This window comes from Micrasema longulum, unplaced genomic scaffold, assembly GCF_059751315.1.
Source record: "Micrasema longulum isolate JH-2025_06_02 unplaced genomic scaffold, ASM5975131v1 h1tg000594l, whole genome shotgun sequence".
NCBI classification, from domain to species: domain Eukaryota; kingdom Metazoa; phylum Arthropoda; class Insecta; order Trichoptera; family Brachycentridae; genus Micrasema; species Micrasema longulum.
In genome coordinates this window covers 407,681-429,945 of record NW_028277790.1, presented here as the reverse complement: position 1 = coordinate 429,945, position 22,265 = coordinate 407,681, and the positions used below count along the sequence as shown (strand labels likewise).

General features: G+C 31.6%; 1 protein-coding gene across 1 annotated transcript in view; it reads right to left on the bottom strand.

Moving 5' to 3' along the window:
• The window catches only part of Fas1 (fasciclin 1 Fas1 domain-containing), a 483,956-nt gene extending 462,704 nt beyond the window's left edge, over positions 1-21,252 (bottom strand). Inside the window, exon 1 of the mRNA XM_088228557.1 lies at positions 20,873-21,252. Within this exon, the coding sequence (XP_088084683.1) occupies positions 20,873-20,995 (123 nt within the window). The 5' untranslated portion in view covers positions 20,996-21,252. The remainder of the gene's footprint in view (positions 1-20,872) is intronic.
• Between the last annotated feature and the right edge of the window lie 1,013 nt (positions 21,253-22,265).

Genomic DNA, 22,265 nt, shown 5'->3' with positions numbered 1-22,265 from the left:
GCTTACCGTCAACGGACCAATTGGCAGAAAAACAGGAAATTTGAAAGGAAACACGATCTCGCTTTTCTTCAAACAAATGTTTTCCCGTATTTTCTCCCTGGATACCGTCGTAATATTTTTACATACAATGAATATTATTTATTTATCTTTTTTCTTAAATATCAAGTAATGTGTTATACCATATCAATATATTATTATTACTCAATTAATTAATATCAAAATTAATTACTCAATTAATATTTATACAATAAATATTTTTCAGTCTACTCACTTAGAAGGTTGCAAAAATTCTTACCCATTAGTACTAAATGCACTCTTGTACAAGCATTACTACTACCCATTCTAGATTACGCTGATGTTTCCATGACTGATTTAAGCTGTGAGCAACTCGATAAACTTGAACGACTTCAGAATACATGCATAAGGTACATTTTTGGTCTTAGGAAATATGACCACATTTCTGATTATCGTAGGCAACTGAAATGGCTCAAAATTAGACAGCGGAGAGACTATCACTCCCTCTCACTTCTGTTCAATGTACTTCATAGTCCTAACGCTCCTATATACCTGTGTGAAAAATTTCAACGCTTATCAGTTCATGGTTTACCTCTTCGTTCTCATTCTCAAGGCACTCTCTTAATACCCATACACAATTCCTCTTTCTTCTCTAACTCATATAGTGTCCATGCGGCTCGACTGTGGAATCATCTCCCATCCACCATCAAAGATGTTACTACATTATCTCTGTTTAAATCACGTCTGAAGAAACATCTCCTTTCTCTTCCTTAATCTCTCCTCCTTTCCTTTTTCCTCTTTCCGCTTTTTTTCTTTTTCCCATTGATTTAAGGTAATTTATAAACAAATACGTTTATTTCTATTTTTATACATTTTTCACTTTTTAATCTTTTTTTTTCTATTGAATATGTTCTGTAACTTGAATTATAAAAATAAAACTTTTATTTCATTGGTTGGTTGGAAGAAATTGCCATTTGGCAATAAGCCCGCCAATGTACAAATAACATTATGTACAAAAAGTTATATAAAAAAATAAAATAATTTAATTCAATTTTTTTATACAAGATCTTAACTTTGATATGCAATTTTTTTTATGATGTGTTTTGTATATTGATGTTGTTAAAAAATCGACGCTTTCGAGATGTGGTGTTGGCGGCGAGTGCTGCGGATTCCGTGGACGGCCAGACGTACGAATGCATCTATTCTCCAGGAACTGGGCATAGGAGAAAGACTGATATCCATGTGCGAGAAAAGAATCCTGCAGTTCTTTGGGCATATTTCCAGGGGAGACTCTGATAGTTTGGAGAAAACTATTCTCCCGGGAAGTGTCGAAGGGACAAGGTCGCGTGGACGTCAGCCGACAAGATGGAGGGGCACAGTCACTGAAGTATTAGAATCATCACTGACGAATGCCTATAGAAGAGCACAAGACCGTTCCAGATGGAGGGAGACTGTCCACAGACGAGCCATGCCTGGAGTCAGGCGTAATCACCATCCTCAGACATGAGGCACGGATTGAAGAGAAGAGATATTGATGTTCATAAATATTTTAAAATATTATATTGATAGTATAAAAGGGTCCCATTATCAAGTCGGTACATGAAAATTAATAATTGTGCTATAATTATTTTAAATAAATAAATAATAATAATGTTTTCCTGTATTTTCTCCCTGGATTATGGCACCGTAGCAGTTTTTTAACTTACCATGAATATTATTTATTAATCTGTTTACTAAAATATTAAATAATGTATTGTACCATATATATTACAATTATTATTCTATGTATTTAATTTTATTAAATTTTTACTATCAAAATTAATAACTAAATTAAATGATTAAAGAATTTAATTGAAATTTTTGGTACATGATCTTAATTTTTATATTTAATTTCTTTATCATGTACATTGTTTGCTGATGTGTCATAAATATTAATAAATATATTGATTTTAGTATAGAAAAGTCCCATTTATAAGTCGGTACATGAAAATTAATAATTGTGCTTTTATAAAATTTTGTTTTTTTTTCGTACTCAGTTGTTAATAATATTATTTTTTACTCGTTTTGAAAAGTTTGTGTGAGTCTTTTGTTAAGTTTCGACTGTAGTTTATTGTATAATTTCAGTCCCCGATTCATTATACATTTAAAAAAAATGATTTTTTTATATTAACCATTGGCGTGTCTCTATCGATTTATATTTTTGGTAAATTATTTATTACGGGAACTCAAACCATCCAAAAATCATCACAAGTGTCTGTTGTCTTCGGACGAACGGTATACCAATAATTTTTAAACAGAAGTCGGCATCGCAGTGTAGTGGTCAGCGCATTCGCCTACCGTGCAAGATGTCTCGGGTTCGATTTCCGACATGGTTGACATGAAATATTTATTTTTAAAATGTTTTTTTACACTTGAATATTTCATAGTCGCTGGAATGGCACCCGAAGCGTAAGATCATCTTACCTTCATGTAACAAAAATTAACAAGATGCACTGCGATTGGTTTACCAATGCAGTGCCATATGCACCATTAAGTGTGGAAAATAAATGATGATGATTATTTTTGGAACACGCTAAAGGGCACACACACAGTAAAAAACAATAAAATCGGTTCATTTTCGAAGTGCGGAAAACGGGACAACGAAACGTCGAATTCAGTTTGGCAAAATCAGTCCGACGTTCAATTGTCTTTTTCGCACATTAGCATCAGCGAGAGAGTTACAGAAAAATAAGGTTCGAATACCATTCATCGAAATCGTCTGACACCGCATAAAAATGTATTTTTTATAGAATTCTCGATAATACAATAAAATATTCTATATTGCAGTGACTTTAAATTGTTGAATGCTTACAATGAATTTATATCTACGTGTAATTCGTCTATTTAGTATAATTAATCGTTTTAAAAACATAAGGAAAAGGGGTTAAATACGTACTTTTACCCCCAAACCACCGAAATAAAGGGTAGATAGGTACTCAGGAGGGAAAAGCTAATATCGGTACATCATTTTTTGAATGGTCGTTTATCATTTCTCCGACCCTGCCGTGACGTCATATAATTTAACAAAAGTTTGGCGCCAACTTTAAATTGACTTCGGAGCCATATATTATTTTTTAAAGGATAATTATAGGCTATCAAGAAATAAGTTATTGAAGCTTTTAAAAATACTAATTACTTTATTATCAAAGGGTATACGTACTGATTGACATAAGACTGGAAGACATTAATGACGCTGACATTCCTACAAAGATAAAAAAAAACACAAACCAAAAACAAACTATCACGGCGTAGACAGATAGTATAAAACGCCATAACACTCTGTCTTTAATTACAGACTTCGTTTCCTATACATTCATACACCTTCTATCATGCACGCGCGCCGATTATTTCAACTTTTGAAAGTCCGTCTTCAAAGATTTGTTAGACTTAGTCATGCCATGACTTTATCTATCTTCCTTGTTTTCTGCATCCATCTACATTCGTTTTGTGTACATGTCCAAATCAACGCAGAACTCCTTTCTTGATTTTGTATATAATGCTTATCTTAGATTTCAGACTCTTCAGATTTTTCTATTTCAACTCGAAATCTCGAATCATCTCGTCTAAGTATACCCGATTTCTTGGCTTTAGTTAGCTGGTAGAGTTTATTTAACACAATTCAAACTTACTGGTGTAATTAAGGGAACATTATGATGTACTTTTTATATTTTATTATAAGTCTTGTCTTTTGTATTTGCCTTTGTTTTTTGCTATTGTTTTATTACCACCCAGAAAAATACATTAGCTAGATTTTCAAAACGTATGATTTTAGCAAATCATTTTGTCAGTTACTGCAATAGGGGTAAGAATGTGTTTTAATTTTTTAAATAACTCTGAGCGTATCCGCTAATAGTTTCGGATAAGTACTCTCGGATGCTAACAAAGCTCGTCATACATAATTCATCACTTACGATGAAATCTGTTTTTGAACCACCCCATGGCGCCTTTCCTTTCCTAAACTATTCGAATCAATTATTACAAAAAAAATAACACCTATATTTAAAAATGTGCTGATTGAGGAGCAGCATGGATTTAGGACAGCCAAATCAACGACGACCAATTTGCTTTCTTTTACTGATACTATTTTTACAGCGTTCGAGAATAATCTTCAAGCTGATGTACTGTATACAGACTTCTCCAAGGCCTTTGACAAAGTTGATCACAACATTTTATGTGCTAAACTTCGTGCTGTAGGCATTAGAGATCCCTTTTTATCGTTTTTAAAATCCTACCTCTCACATAGAAAACAAAGTGTAAAAATCAATAACTTCATATCAAATAGCTTCCTAGTAACTTCTGGTGTACCACAGGGTGCCCACTTGGCCCCTCTTCTATTTAATCTGTTTGTTAATGATGCTGCTAATGTTTTTTCTTTTACAAAATTCTGGCTTTTTGCTGACGATAACAAGATACTTAAGCTAATTAAAAATATTGATGACTGTGTCAGACTCCAAGAAGACATAAATGCATTTCATACTTGGTGCAAAACTAATAACATGGAACTTAACATCGATAAATGCAAAATTATTTCATACCATAAATGTAAACATCCTTTTATTTTTGATTATAAACTTAATGGCCAAGTTCTTTCGATTGTCACCTCTATAAGAGATCTTGGAGTGATCCTAGATAATAAACTAACTTTTCTGGAACACTTTGATAATATAGTAAACAGATCCTTAAAAATTTTAGGCTTTATTAATAGAACTACGTCTGATTTCCAAAGTATGCTTACACTTAAAACACTTTATTGCTCTTTAGTTCGCCCTATTCTTGAATATGCATCTGTAATCTGGTCCCCTCATTATGCTGTTCATATCAAGCGCCTTGAATCAGTTCAACATCGTTTTATAAGAAAAATTGCATGGAAGATGGGATTGGAAAGAGGAGACTATTCATATTCTGATATGGAGAGGTTTTTAAGCATATCAAGTCTTGAAAAACGCAGATGCATTGCAGATATAATCTGCATGTATAAAATTATGAACTGTCTCATTGATGCCCCTGAAATTTTGCAAAAGATTCTTTTTAACGTTCCCACCCGTAGACTAAGAAATAATGAAATGCTTTTCCTCGGTCACTACAGGACCAATTATGGTGCACAGTCGCCTTTGCCCAGAATGATCAGGCGGGTGAACGATCATCATGATCTTGATTATTATGGTGTAAGGATGTCTTTCTTTACAAATCAGCTAAAGAATCTGTATAGTTAGCCTATGCTTTTTACTTAATCTAAAAAATCTATCATCTGTCTTTGCTGCTTATTTCTGTTCCTTATATTTTTTTATTCCTTTGTAAAAATTTCTTTTAATTGTAATGTTTATAATGGACTTTGTCCGTAAATAAATAAATAAATAAATAAATAAATAAACAAATAATAATAGTGGAATAATTTCACAGCAGTTGTTTGTTCCCGAAATTAACATATCTATTTGTGAAATTATAATCAAGGTGTATCTATGAAATGTTGTATAGTAGTTTATACACATATCAGGAAACCTTAAGTATGCGACAGTCTCGGCACGTTAATTTTCTGACAAAACCGATTCAGAGCCAAAGTCAAATATAACAAACACATTGTTATAAAAAAAAACATTGAAGTTTGTTGATAAATATTCTTGGTGGAAGTTTATTGTAATTTGAAGGTGATGAAAGTATGATTAAAAAATATGAGTGTAAAAATAAGGATAGTAAATTATTCTAGTAAAAAATTACCCAAAGACGACGATACATTGATAACAGTTTTTTTATTTTTTTATTTACATTGGTAGGTATACATTTTAACACTTTTAATTTATTTTTACAGTAAGTAAAATCCCACCATGCCACTTTCTGTGGCTTGCTGGTAGAGATTTATATTAATACTAACGTATATAATATTACCTTTGTTTATTAAAGGAATGAATTTACAGATATAATTAAGAGCCGGAAAGATCAATTATACAAACATAATTTTTTGTTTTTTTTGTTTTCACAATACAAGAAAGAAAATACATAAAAAATTACAAATATTTTTTTTTACACATAAACTAGTTAATAAATATTCATTTATAAAGTTTTGATCGAGTAGGAATTCTCTTATTTTGCTCTTGTATTGTGTGTTAAATTTAAGTTTTTTGGGCAATAAATTCAAAATGCTAGGTACTAAATAATGAAGCATTCTATTACCATACTTATTACATATTTTGGTACCACCAAACCATCATTACACCTGAAGCGTGTATTATCGTTATATTTGAGGGGAATTTTGAAATTATTATTATTAAATTGTTTTAAAATGATACAAAGCCACAGTAATCCTAGACCTGGCAGAGTTTTAAGTGTTTTATACAGCAGAACTTTATAACTTCTTGGTGTGTAAATTTCTGCCGGAACAATTCTCTTAACTATAGAGTACCGTAGACCCTGGATAATTTTAATATTAGTTTCCTGCCCTTGAAAATGTACGCACCGATTCATTTTTTATTTTATTTATTTAAACACTTTATATGCATGTACAGTTTGTATACATATGGGCGGGCATATTGCCTTATGGCAGTTTCTTCCTACTTACCCAAACCAAATAAGTAATAAATGAACATTTTTTTGATTAAATAATAAAACTTCAAATAATAAATAATCAATTAAATTTAGCTCCGAGTCCTCTTTTAAAACTATTCCCGTTATGATTTATTTTATCTTCTTTCTCTCTCTTTCTTTCAATTTTCTGTCTCTTTCATACAATATTTTATTATATAAATAGCAACGCGTGTAATTATAAGTTAGTTAAATTCCTGACGATGAGGTAGTAACCTCGAAACCGGTCGAAGTGTAATTAAAAAAAATAAGTGGTTTATAAAAATTTATAAACAAAAAGTGTAAAATGTCATACCACAAAACTATTGTGCTTAGCAACGAAATGTACAAAAAAACATTTGATTTTAGTGGAATATGACATAATTTTGTGATGTTCGAGTGTTATGTTTTCTTTTTCCTTCTCTTTTTTATACTTTCATAATTAACCTTACATTTAATTGCTTTTTAATATGGAAACATCACTGGTCCATTAGAATTAAGTCCAATTGTGTAAAATATTAAACTTTGTAACTGTACTGTATGTTTCCTGAATAAAAGAAAATAAAAATAAATAAAATAAAATAAAAATACCACAAAGTGGAAAATGTTTTTGATAACAATAATATTGTGTATGTATTAGAATGTGTTAATTATAAAACATTTATATTTTTATTATTTTTTAGAAACAAAAATAAACCAAATATCTCCACTGAACTATGAAGAGAAAGGGAGGAGAAAGGAAAAACTCAAATATTTATTTAGTTACATTTCAGCCGTGATTTAAATGTGAATAAAGAGCGGCTAGCTGATAGATTATTCCGAGTGAAAGAGGAGGCAAAACAATTAGAGCGATGGATGGGTATTGAAAAGGATATCCCACAGGGGCGAACCGTCCATAAATTCGATTATTCGCAGCTTACCATTATATTTCACTACCAATAATAATGTTTTATAGTAGTTTTAATTATAGGAGAATAAATAAAATAATCTTTATTTGTTATAAATTAACGTCACTGTTTATATCTTCCTCGAAAAATAAATATAAGCTGCCGAATGCGCACCCAGCGCATTGCCCGGTTCCGATTATTGCAGCTTATTTTTCAATACAAAATGTATACTGTATTTTAACATTCAAAAACCCAGTGCGTATATTTTCCTTGCTAAATTCACTTGCAGATTACAAATATTATTTCAAGCTTCTCTATTTGGAGAGTAGTATTTCGAGCGTTATTTCCTAAAGACCATTTTCGTTTGATAGTGTTCTGTTGACATATGACGCCAGTTTTTTAGTCCGCGCGTTTTAGCTAGTGGCGCCTCGCCCGGTGTCGTCAATTTCTTGCATTATTCATTCTCAGTTTAGAAGGAAACGAAGAATTTTTGTTGCAATATTATTGCGAATATTTCTAATGAATGTTATTGTTATGTTATGTTATGTAATGTAATATGTAAAGTTAAAATGATGTATTTTGGCATAAATAAATTAATTTAAATCTAATCTTAAATTAATTTAAATTCAATAAAATGTTTACTTTCTTTTATATTAGTACCTAAATATTTGCAGTATAAAATGTAGATTACAAACAAATATACGGTGTTTTTAATGAGTGCCAAACAAAAAGGAATTATGAATAAACTTATTTTATTATCCTTATTTTTTCAAACTTTTGCATACATGTACTGTCTAAAAATAATGGAGAATATACCTACATATTACGCAAAGTTATTAATTGTTGTTTGTTTGTTGGGTAATTGGTTAAAATTATTTTGATTAAAAATAAGTAGGTATTGCGTCTTCTGTTGCCAGCAGGTGGAACTGGAGCTGGAGAGATGAAGTTGTTTTTACAAAAAAACATAGAAAAAGAATCCGTGTACCTGTATTTACTTTTTTTTATACGCCTCCACTCATTTGCGAGATAACTTTTATGTATGTATGTACTTACAGGTACAAATTATGAAAAAAAATAAAGCTTACCTATAAAAAAAGTCACCGTTCGCCACTGATATCCCATGCTGTTATATAGTTTGGAAGAGCTGTCTCAGATAAGCAGGCGATGTGGAATTATTCCAAATACTGTGAAGAAGTGGTTTTTTTTAATGGTAGTTGCTTATTTTTTCCCTTGTTTATTATGTACTAGGTTTATATATTCTGTAATATGCATGTTCTGTCTAACTGCTCTAACCATTGTGTGAGGATCTGATGGGATAGTCAGCTGTGGCCTTATTAAGGAACTTCTCCGCATTTTCTTTCTGACGAGGAAACTACAGAAAACTCATTAAGGAGAAGCCGGGCTCTTGACAGATATTGACAGACCTTCCGCTCCACTTTGATAGTGTTCAGCATTTTGTGTCCTATTCTCATTTATTTCGACAATCACCTTTACTATTTTTAGCAATTATAAAGCGATAGAATGTGAATGTTATCTCTAAGCCTGATACTGAGCCAGTGTATTTGCATGTGGTATTCGATTATGTGGTCGAATTTGCGAAGATTAAAGACATATTATCAAAGAATGTGGATTGTGGTCTCACTGCTATGCAGATTATACGCAGATTTATTTTTATTGTAAACCGAGCGAGAGAAATGTGCTTGTTGATTTGATTACTGGATGCATTGAGAAAATAGGAAACTGGATGGCTGAAAATAGACTAATACATAATCCATTTAAAACGGAACAGCTATGGATTGCTTCAGCCAGACGACAGAATTTGATCCAGGATACGGCACTACCCGATGTAAGGAGTACCGCTTTACCCACCGTTAAACTACTGGGAGTCATCCTTAATTCTGACCTTTCTCTTGACGCTCAAATTAGCAGAACGATAAGTTCATGCTTTTACCAGCTGAGACAGATTAAATGCATACGCAAAAATTTGCCAGTTGATGCCGCTCGTCAATTAATAAATGCGTTTGTAGTGTCTAGAGTCGATTATTGTAATGGTATCTACGCAGGTCTACCAATGAATAAAATGACTCGCCTACAGGCTGTACTAAATGCCGCAGCGAGACTTATTTTGGGAATCTCTAAATTCAGTCATATCACTCCACTACTCCGGGAATTGCACTGGCTACGTTTTCCACAGAGGGTGGAATACAAACTCTGTTGGCTTATGTATAAGTCACTGCACAACTCTGCTCCAGAATATCTAAGGGAACTCTGCATTCCAAATGAACTAGCTGACAGACGTCTTACGCTTAGATCAGCTACATCTACGTCCAGAGGAAAAGTTATTATACCTCTACGCAAACAGCGCACTAAATTCGGCAAACGTGCATTTGCGGTCGCAGGTCCTACGGCATGGAATGCTCTCCCAACAGAAATCCGAAACTGTGAGAGTGAAGTGATATTTCGGAAGAAACTTAAAACCCACTTGTTCTCTAAATCATTTGAATAAATTCTTAGCATGTGGTGGAAAAGTAATATGAAAAAGTACATTATTTTTCTTGAATTTAAAAGTTAAAATTAAATTTATATCTTTATATAATCACTTTGTAAAGCGCCCTTGAGGTATTATATTACAAAAATGGCGCTATATAAGTTATAATTATTATTATTATAACGTATACAGACATTTTGCAAGTGTTTCAACTTATCAAGCCATTCATAGCATCTGAGTAGCCAAGGAGTGGAGGAATTAAGCTCTGGACTAATGTTTGCTTAATATTGATTAGCAATAAACTTTGCAGTTCTCGAGGGTATTTTTTCTAAACCGCTTTATCATTATTTTTATTTGGTTTTGAGAAAACTGTTTCAAGTCAGAAAGATAGTTGAAGCGAGGGTACGGAGATTATGCTGCATAGTGAATTAAGCAAAGCTCTTACAAAACCTAATCCGTAATTACGAGAGTTTCCGTTTTCAATTAATCTTAAGTTTTCTTAAAGGGGCACAAAGTAGTCTTCTGTACTAAGAAGATCAATTAAGATCAATTAAAGTATTCGCCAGCAAGTCACCTTATGAGACGCGCAGCTGGTAGAAATATTCAGTACAAAGTTATGCAATGCGAACATGGAGCAGTTAAGATAAGGACTTGTGAAAAATTAAAAAAAAAAAAAAACTTTATAAAAGTAATTGGTAATGATTTTATTTTATTTTATTTGGGATTTTTACAGCTATTACATAAACAAAATAAGTAGAAAAATATTGACAATACCTTAGTCAATTAAAAAAATCCACTGTGAATCTAATGACAAATAATATATAAGAAAAGACAATGTTTGATTATGTCCAAATGCTTGCAGACTGGCTGGATTTCCTCCCTAGGGAGTTGTTCATATTTAAATTTATTTCAACAAAGAGGGAAAAAGTTCTCGAGAAGAAATTTGGAAGTCTAGGCATTTACAGGGCTTATGACCTGTCATTGGCTGGTTTAAGTGGCCACTTTACACACTGTGTAACATTCACCATTCTGCCCATGTTTGAACATCCACATTTCCTCAACTCTTCCATCTGTTGACTTTTGTGAAGTGAAAGAGCTGAAACCTTTATCACGTGGGTGAGATTCATCCGGCTGAACCAAATCACCTACTAGGCAACGCCTGGAAACGATTTTCCAATTTTTATACTTCTTCTTTTACCAGGTAGTAATTCAACAATGTTTGATTATGTCCAAATGCTTGCAGACTGGCTGGATTTCCTCCCTAGGGAGTTGTTCATATTTAAATTTATTTCAACAGAGAGGGAAAAAGTTCTCGAGAAGAAATTTGGAAGTCTAGGCATTTACAGGGCTTACTCAGATGGAAGAGTTGAGGAAATGTGGATGTTCAAACATGGGCAGAATGGTGAATGTTACACAGTGTGTAAAGTGGCCACATAAACCAGCCAATGACAGGTCATAAGCCCTGTAAATGCCTAGACTTCCAAATTTCTTCTCGGGAACTTTTTCCCTCTCTGTTGAAATAAATTTAAATATAAGAAAAGAGTTTACGTAATTGTATGTGTGTGACGTTTGTATTCATGTTTATGTAAATGTGTGTATGCGTAAATGAATGAGGGAGAGGGTGCGTGTGTGTGGGTGCGTAAGTAAAAAAAATAATTGTTTAAAACTTGTAAATATATTATAAATGGTACAAGAGAGAGATTGGTAAAAAGTTTGAAACCTTTTTGTTAAAATTTAAATCGAGAAATGTTATAAATTGTATTTTTTAAAAGTATATTAAATTTCAAAACCGTATTCTGAAAAATTAGCATTTTATTTTATGATCGTAGAACAACGACGCATGTGATTTTCTTCAACTTTACATGATTGCAGTTTGATGTCACAACTTTATAAGTGAAAACGTATATAATTTGTTGCATGGGTTAGTTATGTATATATATTTTTTCAAACCAGGAATAGTAAAAAAAAAAAAAACTTTTTGTTCATGATGTTTCTTGTATATTGGCGGGCTTATTGCCAAATGGCAATTTCCAACCAATAAAATAGAAGTTTAATTTTTTTATTCAAGTTGCAAAACATATTGAATCGAAATAAAAAAGCTAACGATTTAAAAAAATAGAAATAACTGTATTCGTATATAAATTACCTTAAATCAATATTATTACGAAATGGGAAAAGGAATAAAAAAGATAGAGAAAAGGAGGAGAGATTAAGGTAGAGAAAGGAGATGTTTTTTCAGACATGATTGAAACAGAGATACTGTGGTAACATCTTCGATAGTGGATGGGAGATGATTCCACAGTCGAGCCGCATGGACACTATATGAGTTGGAGAAGAAAAAGGAGTTGTGGATGGGTATTAAGAGGACGCTTTGAGAACTAGAACGAAGAGGTAAATCATGAACTGAAAAGTGTCAAAATTTTTCACGGAGGTATATAGAAGCGTTAGGACTATGAAGTAGAGTAAACAAAAGCAAGAGGGAGTGATAGTTTCCCCGTTGTCTAATTTTCAGCAATGTCAGGTGCCTACGATAATCAGAAAGTGGTCATATTTCCTAAGACCAAAAATGTACCTTGTGTATGCATTCTGAAGTCGTTCAAGTTTATCGAGTTGCTCACAGCTTAAATCAGTCATGGAAACATCAGCGTAATCTAGAATGGATAGTATTAATGCTTGTACGAGTGGTGAGCATTTAGTATTAATGGGTAATAATTTTTGCAATCTTCAAAGTGAGTGTAGACTGAAAAATATTTTGAGGCTTAATTTATTAGTATGAGTTCGCCAGCATAGATGTTCATCCATTAGTACTACATTTAGTAATTATATCAATTAAAAAAATAATTTTCCCATAAGAAAGACTTTACAATATTTCAGAATTCAAAATGAAAATAATAATTATAATATAATCGTGGTTTATTAACAAAAAAAATTCTTATTTGCTACATGTATACTTCGGTAATAGATTTCTCTGGATTACGTCTAGTCTGCCTAACTAGGTACAACCTGTTTTAAGGCAGACATTTTTATGCAAAAATAAACAATAACATGACTACCTACTAGTTAATTTATAATAGAGTTATACAATATTTAAGTATACCATTTATTATTTTAGAATGTTTTAAGTAAGTTTTCCGATTTTTCTTTACCTAAATTTAGTAACCATTTTTTACAAATATGTTTGTTAAATTAATTCATAATTTAAATGAATGATGCCTGCTAAAAACCACAGAAAATTTTGTTTTTTCAAAACCAATTAAATAGAATGAACGTGCGTGTAAAGTGGTTAGTTAAGGTGTGACTCGTAATGAGTCAAAGCGATAGGTACATCGAGTGGCACGGCGTCGGCGTAGCGGCGCCACCGGATATTGGAAACCGGGGCTAACGTCGGCGTCGGCGTCGACCTGAGAACACTCGATAACTTATCAATTCGAATTACAAACCTCAATTACTTTTATTGTTAATAAAATATCTTACTTTTTAAATTCTTTTCTTTAAATAGAAATTCTTAATTTTTTCGAAATCAAAATCTATGGTATAAAAATAAAAACACGTTAAAATTTATTTTAAAAAATCTTTCAAATACTTTAAAAGGACCTGTTGGATTGTGATTTTATAACAAAACAAAGAATAAAATAAATTAACAAAAAAAGTATTAGTTACAAGAACATAAAATAGATTTTATCCTTAATTAACTTCTATTTAAATCAATTATATTTAGGTTACCCAGATATTTGTGTAAGCGTTTTCAAATATATAATACAAAGGTACTTTGAAAAAATTAGATATTTTTACGTAAAGGCGAAAAAAACTTTAGATATAAAAAAAGCAGAATATCCATAAAACCTTTAGAAAGTTAAGTGAAAGAAGAATATGGTAAAAAACATAGATACAATGAAAAACACAATTTAAAAATAATTTAAGTTTAATACAAAAATAGTATGTACAATGTATACATAAATAATTGTACAATGTTTGAGTATGTCCAAATGCTTGCAGACTGGCTGGATTTCCTCCCTACGTTGTTAATGACTTAATGACTTATGGAGTTTTTCACATTTAAATTTATTTCAACAGAGAGGTAAAACATTTTTGAGAAGGGAATATGAAGGGTTGGCATTTACAGGGCTTATGACCTGTCATTGGCTAGTTTAAGTGTTTAAAAAAGTTTTCCCTCTCTGTTGAAATAAATTTAAAGATGAAAAACTCCCTAGGGAGGAAATCCAGCCAGTCTGCAAGCATTTGGACATACTCAAACATTGTTGAATTACTACCTGGTAAAAAAAGAAGTATAAAAATTGGAAAATTGTTTTCAGACGTTGCCTAGTAGGTGATTTGGTTCAGTCGGATGAATCTCACCCACGTGATAAAGGTTTCAGCTCTTTTACTTCACAAAAGTCAACAGATGGAAGAGTTGAGGAAGTGTGGATGTTCAAACATGGACAGAATGGTGGATGTTACACAGTGTGTAAAGTGGCCACTTAAACCAGCCAATGACAGGTCATAAGCCCTGTAAATACCTAGCCTTCCATATTCCCTTCTCAAAAATGTTTTCCCTCTCTGTTGAAATAAATTTAAATATAAATAATTGTGTTCAAGACAAAAGCATCCAACGTTTGCGCAGCAAAACGATGAAGAATACAAATAAAAAAATAGACCTTAATCAAAATTCAATTTGAAGTATTAAATGATGTTGTATTTTAATTTATATTTTATAAAATAACAAAAAAAATAAAATAAAATATAAAATAACATTTAAAATGCGCGTCTTAAAACATACTTTTTTGTCTTATACTTAGTTTCAATAATAAAGTTTTATTTTATTTTATTAAAATTTATCTCTAATTCTTAATATTTTTTATATATTTATATTTTCGATACCTGACACCCTCTTTCCAATATAACACCCACACACCCACCCTCTCACTCACTTACACTCACACAAACACACTAGTATGTATTGTACGTGTATTTAATGTATTTCTGTGGATATCTGTCATTGGTTTTATTCTCTGTATATGTTATTTGTTATATTTGTATTCCATGTATTACTGTTGATATCCCCAATAAATAAAATAAAAATTAATAAAAGTTACACATATTTTTGTACAATTTTATCAGCAAAGCTAACAGAAGAGGCACAGCCTGCGCTAGTTTTAAATATTGAACAGACGCACTCCGCGGGAGGTCGCAGGAGTCCAAATTTCCATGATTTATACAGAAGACAAGGGAATAAATATAAAACCGGAAGAAGGTTATCTAGGGGAGCGTTTGGTAACTGATAGGAACGTAAATCAATAATAAAACGGTTTATGATTTACATATGTACATATATACAATGTGAAAAGGGTTGTCGCATGTCTCCCCTTGACTTCTTTTCGTAACAGCTGTGACGGAAATTCCGACTATGTACAAACAAATATGATTAAATTTATTCTTGGAGAAAATTGAAAATGTCAAATCATACGTATTCCAACAAACTGTGCAAAAAATACAAATGATCGATGTGTGTAGAGTCGACTGTGAATAGATTGTTCGCGAATGGGTCCCAGACTCACAACTCACAAATTCAATAAAAATATAAAATTGAAATAAAAAAAAAGTATCCTGGAGACGATTTAAAAATAAAAAAATATATTCCTTTACGGATTACATTCATTTAACAAAATATTTTTTACAGTATGTTTCTTTTTTGGGTGATACGGTGTGTGTTGGATTTGTTCCGACGTTTCGGCTACCATTGCAAGAGCCATCTTCAAGGTTAACTGAGTGTTTTGTAGAAAAAAGTGTGTGTTTAAGGACTAGTTATTTGTACCGTGCCGCAGTCGGCAGTAGGCACATTTCTATTCATTTTTCTAGTATGTAGTGCTGGGAACCATGTTGAGTTTAATTAAACACACACTTTTTTCTACAAAACACTCAGTTTACCCTGAAGATGGCTCCTGCTATGGCAGCCGAAACGTCGGAACAAATCCAGCACACACGGTATCACCCAAAAAAGAAACATATTGATAACAGTGACCGTGAAAACCTTCGCACCTATTTAAATATTTTTTTCCTTTTTAAATTCATATTCTATTGTTAATGATAATATTTTTAACACCTTTTGTAAAGGTTGTCTGAGTCTCTTCTTTAGTTTTATCTGGACTTGTATTTCAAACGCTCTCGTGGCCGTATTATCTCGTGTGTCAACATACAAAATACACGAGAAAAACTGTTTTCTCGTGCCGCGAGAGTGGTTCAGAATAGCACCTCAGGTAGTTTATTATATAATTTCAGTCTCTGGTTTATTAGTCTCGACTGTCCTTGTCTCGTTTTAGAATTTTGCATGTGATATTGTACTGATATTCTCGTATTGTGTCCATGTTCACTACATTTTTTAAAAGTATTAGTTTTTCGTCTACAAATGCGACAGTAGCTATTTAGTTTTTATGATAAAAATAATGAAGGCCCCTACAATAGGGAAATATCACTTTTTTTTTAAATTTTAAAAGTAATAAAGGTTAATGAAATACTGTCCAGCAAAATATTTTTTTTGCTTAAAATAATTATTAGAAGCATAAAAAATACTTTTAAATTTGTAATTTAGAACTTTCGCAAAAACGATGATTCCATTGGCCACGCCCGCGCCCCTTATATAATAATTAGAATACGCGCGTAGAAAAACGCGACGTGTTTGGCCTTGGTCGCTGTGACGTCGAGATTCGTGATAATGTTCCTAACAAATTTCAATGGCCAGGGACAAATAAAAATGAATCGTGACGTATTGGGGGCGTGGCCAATGGAATGACCATTTTAGCGGGTATTCAAAATTACAAATTAAAAAATATTTTTTATGCTACTTACCAATAATTAGCAACAATTTTTTTTTACTGGACAGTATTTCATAGATCTTAATTACTTTAAAAAATTTGATATTTTTTGTTTTGTGGAGACATCTTTGTTTGCGATGCGCTCCGCCCAATGTCTTAATAAAAGTAAGAGATCTTCCTAATCCCACACCCCTAAAGGGAACATTTACATGGCTTCAATGTTCCCTTTTCCCCTCTAGTCATAACTCCTGACATCCGTAATAACTACCTCAGAAATCAGTTATCTAATTTTATGTAAGAAATATATTAGAGGACTCTATTGTAAGTGTAGTGCTAACCGAAATTGTACATGAACGAAAAATTCGACATAACAATAAGTTAATTATGTACCCAAACTTTGTAAAATATACGAAGAAAAAAAAGTTTAAAATTTTCGTTTTTGAACGAATTTCTTCTTTTATTTTCGTCTCATTCACACAAACACCGGCCACAGAACAGCGTCTCTGTATTCCTTGCTGTAAGTTGTATTCTCGTGCTCATTCTTACACCGTAAACAGATTTATTGCGGTATTGGCGTCACTTTCATTCGTATAATTATTCTTCGCATAGTAAGGATAAATGTTTTTTGTATTGAAATCTAGCATATTTATACAAATTTTACTTTCCAAATCCGATGTGAAAATGTCCATTTGAAGATTACATAAAATAGAACTTCATCATTTTAATAAATGAGAAAGATATATCAAGTCTTGTAATCTATGTAGACTCGTGTTACATCATATCCATATAAGATTTAAAACAAAAGAAATGATAGTTTCTAACATTTAATAAATAGTCTGTAAACATTCGTGATTCTAAATCAAAATTAAAAGTCGTAGAAAATGGTACTCCAATAATACCGTGGGGTAATTACTACAGCTAGTTTACTTTAAAATCAGCATTTTTATGTTACCCACTAAAAACACATACGGTATTATATCTTCTTCTATGAATAGATAGATACTACAAATAGGAAAGTTGCGATCCATCATAATCATATTATGATGATTTGAATGCATAACTTGTCTTTTTTGTACCATTCATGGAGGTAAATAAAAAATGTTTAAGTACGTTATTAGTGGGTAACTCTATTTGCAAACTCGGCAAAATCCATCTTTCTTTATTTTTAGCAAATCGCAATAAACTGATACAATTATGTAAATAAAAAAACTTAGTACTTTATATAATTGGTACACATATTTTTTTATATTTTTATATATTTCATTGCTTTATATTTGTTTTATTATAAATTATACTATATTATTTATGTTTAAGTAACATGTATTATTGGCACATAAATATATACTTTATATTTGTATAATAACGATTTTTAATTACTTACATTTGATTAGCTAGGCATTTATAATTAAGTAGTTTTAGTTTTTCTTTTTTATGTTATTGTTTTATTAGTATAGGACTACATATTCTCTAAAGATAGAAAATCTCCATCTTAGAACAGGCTGTGCCATAAGAGATAGAGACTATCATAAATAGAGAACACTCCGTTTTCATTTGACATTAATTGGTTTTATATAGATTCCCTGTTATTATTAAGTATGTCTATTATTTTTTTGCAATAAATTTATAAATAAATAAAAAAATTCTTAACTTCATATTTTTTTTAAACTTCATTTTTTTATTATAATCTGTAAATATTTTACAAGTAAGCAGTGATGACATAAGCATGGTTATGTCAAGAAACAGTAGTGAAATAATAAATTTAAATTATACATTCTAACTTTACAATACTCAAGTAGAGGTTGTCATGTTTGCAACAAACCCGACAATTAAAAAGTCAAGTTCTTACAAATAAAGCCGTATTTTTAACTGATAATGTTATAATTATTGTAAAAAATTGTATTCTGAATAAGTTTCAATTAACATCTCACTTTTTTTAGATTTTGGATTTTTCCGGGTTTGCAATACTGATTTTGAAGTTATCTAGCTGTAGTACCTAATTATTACCCGTCGTGCGTCGCTACCGCTAACAAACGCATGAAGAAAATGTTTTAATAAATAAACAATATATTTATTTCAATATCACAAATAATTAACTATTTTACATTTATTAGGACACAAGTCCCAACTCCACGGGGCTTAAGTCCTGTGTTAAGTAGTCAAGAAAGGAAGTTAGTCCAAAGTAGGGATCAATAATATAGTTCAACTAAATATAATTTTATAATAACGTATAGCACATAGAAATGACAAACGTTTGATTTACATAAAATAAACAAATCAAAAAATAGTCTCTAAATTAAATTAAAAATACAACAAAATTCATTTTGTCCGGATTCATGAGTGCCAGATTTAATTGCTTTTGAAATAATACAGAAAATCGGAATTACGTTAAAAACTTGCAAACACGTCCAGCATAGTTAATTACACAATTAAATTTAAAATAAAAAAATCTCCTTTATTTTTTATTTCCTGATAACGATTTGGATATTTGGCAATTTAAATGACTGTAGTTTGGATAAACAGAGTTCTACTGTATTTATATTACACACTTTTTTGTAATGTTTCTGTAGAAATATTTGAGAAATCTTTATACGAGTATATTTCATTACAAAAATCGATTAATACAGCATGGAAATAAGGATGGAGTGAGTTTTATATGATTCGTTAATTTTATTTGTGGTTTGTTGTTAAGTTACCGTCGGTGTTACTAATAATGGTTTTTGTATTTAAAAATACAATGAATATCCTAAGAGATAAAAAAGAGGGGCGAAACAAATGAAAGAATAGTAGAACGAATCAACGCTAGAGGGAAAACCGTTTTTATTTCAGTCTGACCATCAGTTCTAATAAAGATCGTGTAATCCGGTCGACAAACAACGATTCCGACTGTCGAAAAACTTCCGAACTAATCACGCGATGGATGGAAGAAATGATAGGAAAACCAACCGATGAAGGAAGAATAGAGATGTAGAAGAATTATGATAAAAAATGTTATGTGGCGAGTGGTAGATTCAGATAGATACAGGACATCCTATTATCCAATTACCAGGCACGAATGCCGCAGCCGCCCGCATCTAGTTAAATTAACTCAAATTTACTAAGATATAAAATTCTCGAATGTCACTGTACTGTACCATCCTCAATAGGAGAACAATCACACCTAATTATTCTGATGGGCGTCACTAACAAATTCTGACGAAGTAATTATATAATAATTACGCGTTCGATAAAATATCACTCGATTAAAAACAATTTAAGGAAAATTATCAAAAGGTATTTGTTGACGCTAAACAGCATTTTTCAATAAATTCTCAAGTCTTTCACCTTTACATTCTTTCGTAACAACCTTTACCTGTACTAAAATGTACTTACAGATGCAAATAATGCAAATGCAAACACGATCACAATACTAGAGAAAAGAACAAAATTAGACTTCCATTTAGGAAAAAAGGCAAAGTCACAAAATTCAATTTTATTTAAAGCAATTAAAAAGTATTACGAAATGGAAAAAAATATTTATGAAGAAAAAAACATATCAAAATTTAAAATAATGGTCAAGACATATGTGATAAACAATTTATAAATTAAATATATTTGCAATGTTATTATTAGAACACACATAACAATATGTATGATATGTGTGCCCTACTTTAAGATTTAAATAAAAAAAAAATATATTTAAAAAAATATACTATTTCGTATTGATAAAACATTGTTTTATTCATTTCTCGGAGATTATTTTGTGAGTCATCAAAGGATAAAAATAAAAAATCCGTTGGCTTTTCCGATTTTAAAATTTTTAAATGAATTAAAGCGTTATCAACTAATATTGGCGCATATTTTTGAATAATGTTTACAGTTGAATCCAATAAGAAAACATCTTAAATATAGGTAAGTAAAGATACTATTTATTGTTTTGTAGTAAGTTGATTCATTGTTGTAAGTAATATTGAATCTACAATTCGAATACTTGGCGAATGAATCATTTCATAACAATAATAATATATTGAAGGCGCGACATCGATTTGTTTGAATTTATTCTGCATTTAAAATTGAGCAATTAATGTATTAGTTTTTCATACCTCAGATAAATCAGGATCGTCTCTTATCTTCTCCTCGACCGTCATAGGTTTCCCGTCTCCAGTCCCGAAGGAAGCGAATACAAACATCGTTACGGTCAAAATTGACCGGTGAAGTCGCCACATTTTTTATATTGCGCTCGGCAGGTAGCTAAACAAGTGCAGGTAACCGACGTCAATTAATCACACCTGACCGCGAACAGCCGGGTTCTACAGCCACACTGGTTCCTAAATCGGATACAGGAACACGGATACTTTATTATTGGTCACTTTTGTAAAGTTTTATGCGCACACGAAACTTGACAACTAATGAATCGAATCGACACACCCACGAAGAACGGATCCACAACGGCCGACAGTCAAATCGCAACTGGCTCACTAACGTTTCGTTGTTCTGTTCGGAGTTTCGTTCGTGGCCTGTCGCTCGCGGTGGCGCGCTAACCTCTCTCCTCTCTTCTTACCCCCGTACCGCTGGCAGCTAAAAGGTAAAAAGGGAAAATAATAATATTATATAAATATATTATGCATTCACGATCCCTTTCCTTTGTCATTAGATACAGCAGCGTATCGAACTATTTCTGGATCGTAAACCACCCCCGACTGAAAAGATTAGATAATGTTTTCACGTATTATAAGGCGGAATTTCGCCCGCTCTGACCTTGACCTTTGTACCCGACTGACGCAGTGAAAATTGAAATGTTATTGAACTTTATTTGATTTGACTTAATGTTTGATGAAGGCTTCCGAACCGAATTGTGAATAATCGTAAAATAAAACTGTCAGGTAATACTCATTCAAAGGGTTATGCAAGAACCACTTTGTGTACGAAGGAGTTTGAAATTTAAGAAATGAAATACATTTTTATTATTATTCAGCTGCCGGTATGATTAATAAGATATTAATATGATAGTTATTAGAGATCTAAGTATTGACAAAAGCCAAGTACAAAAATTAAGTATTTTGAATCAGAGTTATTCAAACATCGATTTTTTAAGCTTTCATGAAGGCGCTTTCAAAAGCTGGATTTCATGAATATTTCTTTTATATAATCAAGTTTGACATAAAATTTCATCGAGTATCAGTTAAATCAATACGTGATGCGTACCTAAATAATTGAATTCTGAATAATATTATCAATAAGTTAATAACTGCGGTAGTGTGGGGGCAAAAAGACATATTTTGTCACTTTTACAAAATACAAAGATATTAACACATTACAACAGAGATAAAGAACATTTAAGAAAAGGTAATATAGAAGTCTAGGCATCTACAGGGTTTATGACCTGTCAATAGCTGGTTGAAGTGGCCACTTTACACACTGTGTAACATTCACCATTCTGTCCATATTTGAACATGATGAAGAACATTTAAGAGAAGGTAATATAGAAGTCTAGGC